Genomic DNA, 2,761 nt, shown 5'->3' on the forward strand with positions numbered 1-2,761 from the left:
CCTCCAAAACCTTATTGCTATATTGGTCAGATCTTTAGACCTTTCAAGGAGTGAGTAATAGATATCAAAGTTGTTAACTGATAATTAGATAATAGAGCTAATTAATGAAACTATGAGAACGACAAATCTATGTGCTGGATCCAGATTACCCAGTCTCAAGTGGCTGTGCTACAGAATAGATGCGAATACTAAAAAATAGAACCACATGAGGGACCAAGTACTTAACAAAACTCAACAGTATCTTGTTATTCCGATTCAAAGCGACAGCGCGATATTAGAAGCTGATACCATGCAGTACAGGCCATAGACTTTAATGTTTTTTAGATATAAATAATATAAATTAATGTAGATTGGAATTTAAATTTAAATAACTTCGCCTTAACAGAATGCATTCTTACGTAGCTGATACACGCAAAGCATAAGAACAGGATGAAACGTATTTTTTCCCCTTCAAAGAGACAAGGAGCTGCAGACTGATTACTCGTCGTGCAAATGGAAGGAGACTCCAGAAAAAAAAAGCACCGTCACGATGCAGCTGACACCAGCGTTGGATGACCAAGAAAATACGCATGCGGAAGGCACAATGAAGACAAATAGCTATATTTCAAAAATGTGGAGTAAGAACCGGCGCCTAGAAAACCTAAAAAGTTCAATGCACCGCCTTTTCAGGCGTTAGAAGCAACAAGAAGACGTTGAAAGTGCAGATACCTTTTCCAATCTCTAATTATTTTTAATTTCCTAACCTTAGGAATATACAAGCTTCAGGGAGCATGCTGTCAACGATAAAAGTAATCCTTCTGTTACTTTTGGCAAGGACAGCAATGTCAAACTCGGCCGCAGACGAAAATCGCGGTGCGTTCGGAGCTCTGTTCAATTTAGTAAACCTAGAAAAACACCTGGTTAAAATAATAGAGGCTCTGACATATATTTCAAGCGCACTGGAAGCAATAGCAGCCATCAATATGACAGTCGCCGATGACACGTTTTCGTCACAAGTAGACTTCACAAAGACGGGGCCACATCAGACCAGCCATTCAAGGACGCCCGACCCGGTTGGGACAAGTATTATGACCTATTTGCAAAAGAGAAAAACAGCAACAGGTGGCCAAGCCGAAGTATTTGAAGGCTGGAAAAAATCGAAAGGTATGCTAAATGTGCAAAAAAAATCATCCAAATAGCCAACGCAGCAAAAGCAACAGCCGATGCCGCAGATTCGTAAAAGGCCAAGATCGACAGCACAGAGCTAACAAACTTCCTCAACAAAGCATTGTACAGCGCAGAAAAAAAAGACGCCAACACTTACAAGCTAGCGAGGTCGAGAACGGACGGTCGAACAAAACTTTGCTCGCAGAAGGGCAGTAACGGCAGCAGCATTCCAGGCAAAAGCCTGGTGTATGACCTCATATGTCTGTGTGCTCGGGGACCCGACTCTGACGCATCGAGCGGCAACGCGTGCTGCAGCAACTGCGCAGGCGGCTTAACTAGTGAAGTTCAAGTCGACGGCGACGCCAAGCCGCAGGTGACAGCGTTAATAGCCGCATGCTGCAAGCTAGGCAGCAAAGCAGAGTTAACCTAAGCGACACTAAATGGGGCAGTAGCGACATTAGCAGCCAAACTGACACACAAAAAAGCGCCACAAACCAACGAAAACAATGTTCTCGGCAGCATCAACAACGACGGTAGCGCCGGATGCACCGACAACGCTGGCGGCAACGGCGGTAAGTGCGTGGTCTACAAAGACGGGCTGACAACCAGCGGCGAAAGCGTTGTGCAGTGGCTAGTGCAGCTGCAGGCTGCCGTTGCCGCCCAAAGCAAGCTCCAGGATCTAGCGACGCAAATAAAGTTGCTAAATATAACTCTTGCAGCTTTAGAACACGGAGCAACAGCACAGGCACAGGTCACAGCTTCAGGCAAACCTAAAACAGCTGACTCAACAGACAAAGAGAAAGAGTGCAATAAAGCAAAGGATGACAAAACTGAATGTGTAAAGAAAACTATGTGCACTTACGATGACGGCAAGCCTGCTGGCCAGAAGCGCACATTGAGTGAGGAACACAAGAAGGAAGTAGAAAAAGAGGCGAAACAAAGTGAAGGAAAAGATAGTAAAACAAACACAACAAAAAGTAAATCTGCTTTAATTGATAAGACACCTCTTTCGCTTTTACCTTAGCTTCTATAAATAATTTTGTAAAATATTTTGCTCAACTTTATGAAATTTAAAAAAATTTGAGAATTTGCTAAATTTTATAAAATTTGTTATACTTCAACACTTTTGATGAAAGTTAAAAGATGTTGAAATTTTTGAAAAAATATATAAGTTGTGGTGTGAGAGTGGTTTATAGGTGTCAGATGGTAGAGTGATAGTGTACAATAATTGAGCTCTATTTTCACTAATTTAATTTTTTAATCTTACTAATATTATGATAAGAGCAGTAATAATGATAATAGTAGTTATAATAGTTATAGTAATGATAATAGTGATAGCACCTAAACCAACGAAAATGTTGCAATTATGCTAAGTGAGTGAGTATAAGAGCACAAAGAATATTATTAAAGAACCCCTAGAAAGACAGAAGGTGAAGGAAATAAAATATGCACGGTGCAAAACAAAATGTGGTTATGGATATCATGATACTAAATAAATTGATGCAGGGAATACTTATCGATAGACAAAGCACAGTGTGCAGAAAAAGTAGAAAATGCTTTGTACACCGTGTTATAAGCCATTTATCGAAACGATGGAAAGACAATACGCAGTATA

General features: G+C 40.8%; 1 pseudogene across 1 annotated transcript; it reads left to right on the forward strand.

Annotated features, from left to right (window-relative positions):
- Positions 1 to 770: 770 nt before the first annotated feature.
- TEOVI_000332400:pseudogene lies at positions 771 to 2,050 on the forward strand (annotated as a pseudogene). The gene is given in 5 exon segments: positions 771 to 1,001; positions 1,004 to 1,090; positions 1,093 to 1,095; positions 1,098 to 1,166; positions 1,169 to 2,050. Coding segments are annotated over 5 exon segments (1,272 nt in total).
- The last annotated feature ends 711 nt before the right edge of the window (positions 2,051 to 2,761 follow it).

Source organism: Trypanosoma equiperdum (assembly GCF_001457755.1).
Source record: "Trypanosoma equiperdum strain OVI genome assembly, contig: ctg_722, whole genome shotgun sequence".
Lineage (NCBI taxonomy): Eukaryota > Euglenozoa > Kinetoplastea > Trypanosomatida > Trypanosomatidae > Trypanosoma > Trypanosoma equiperdum.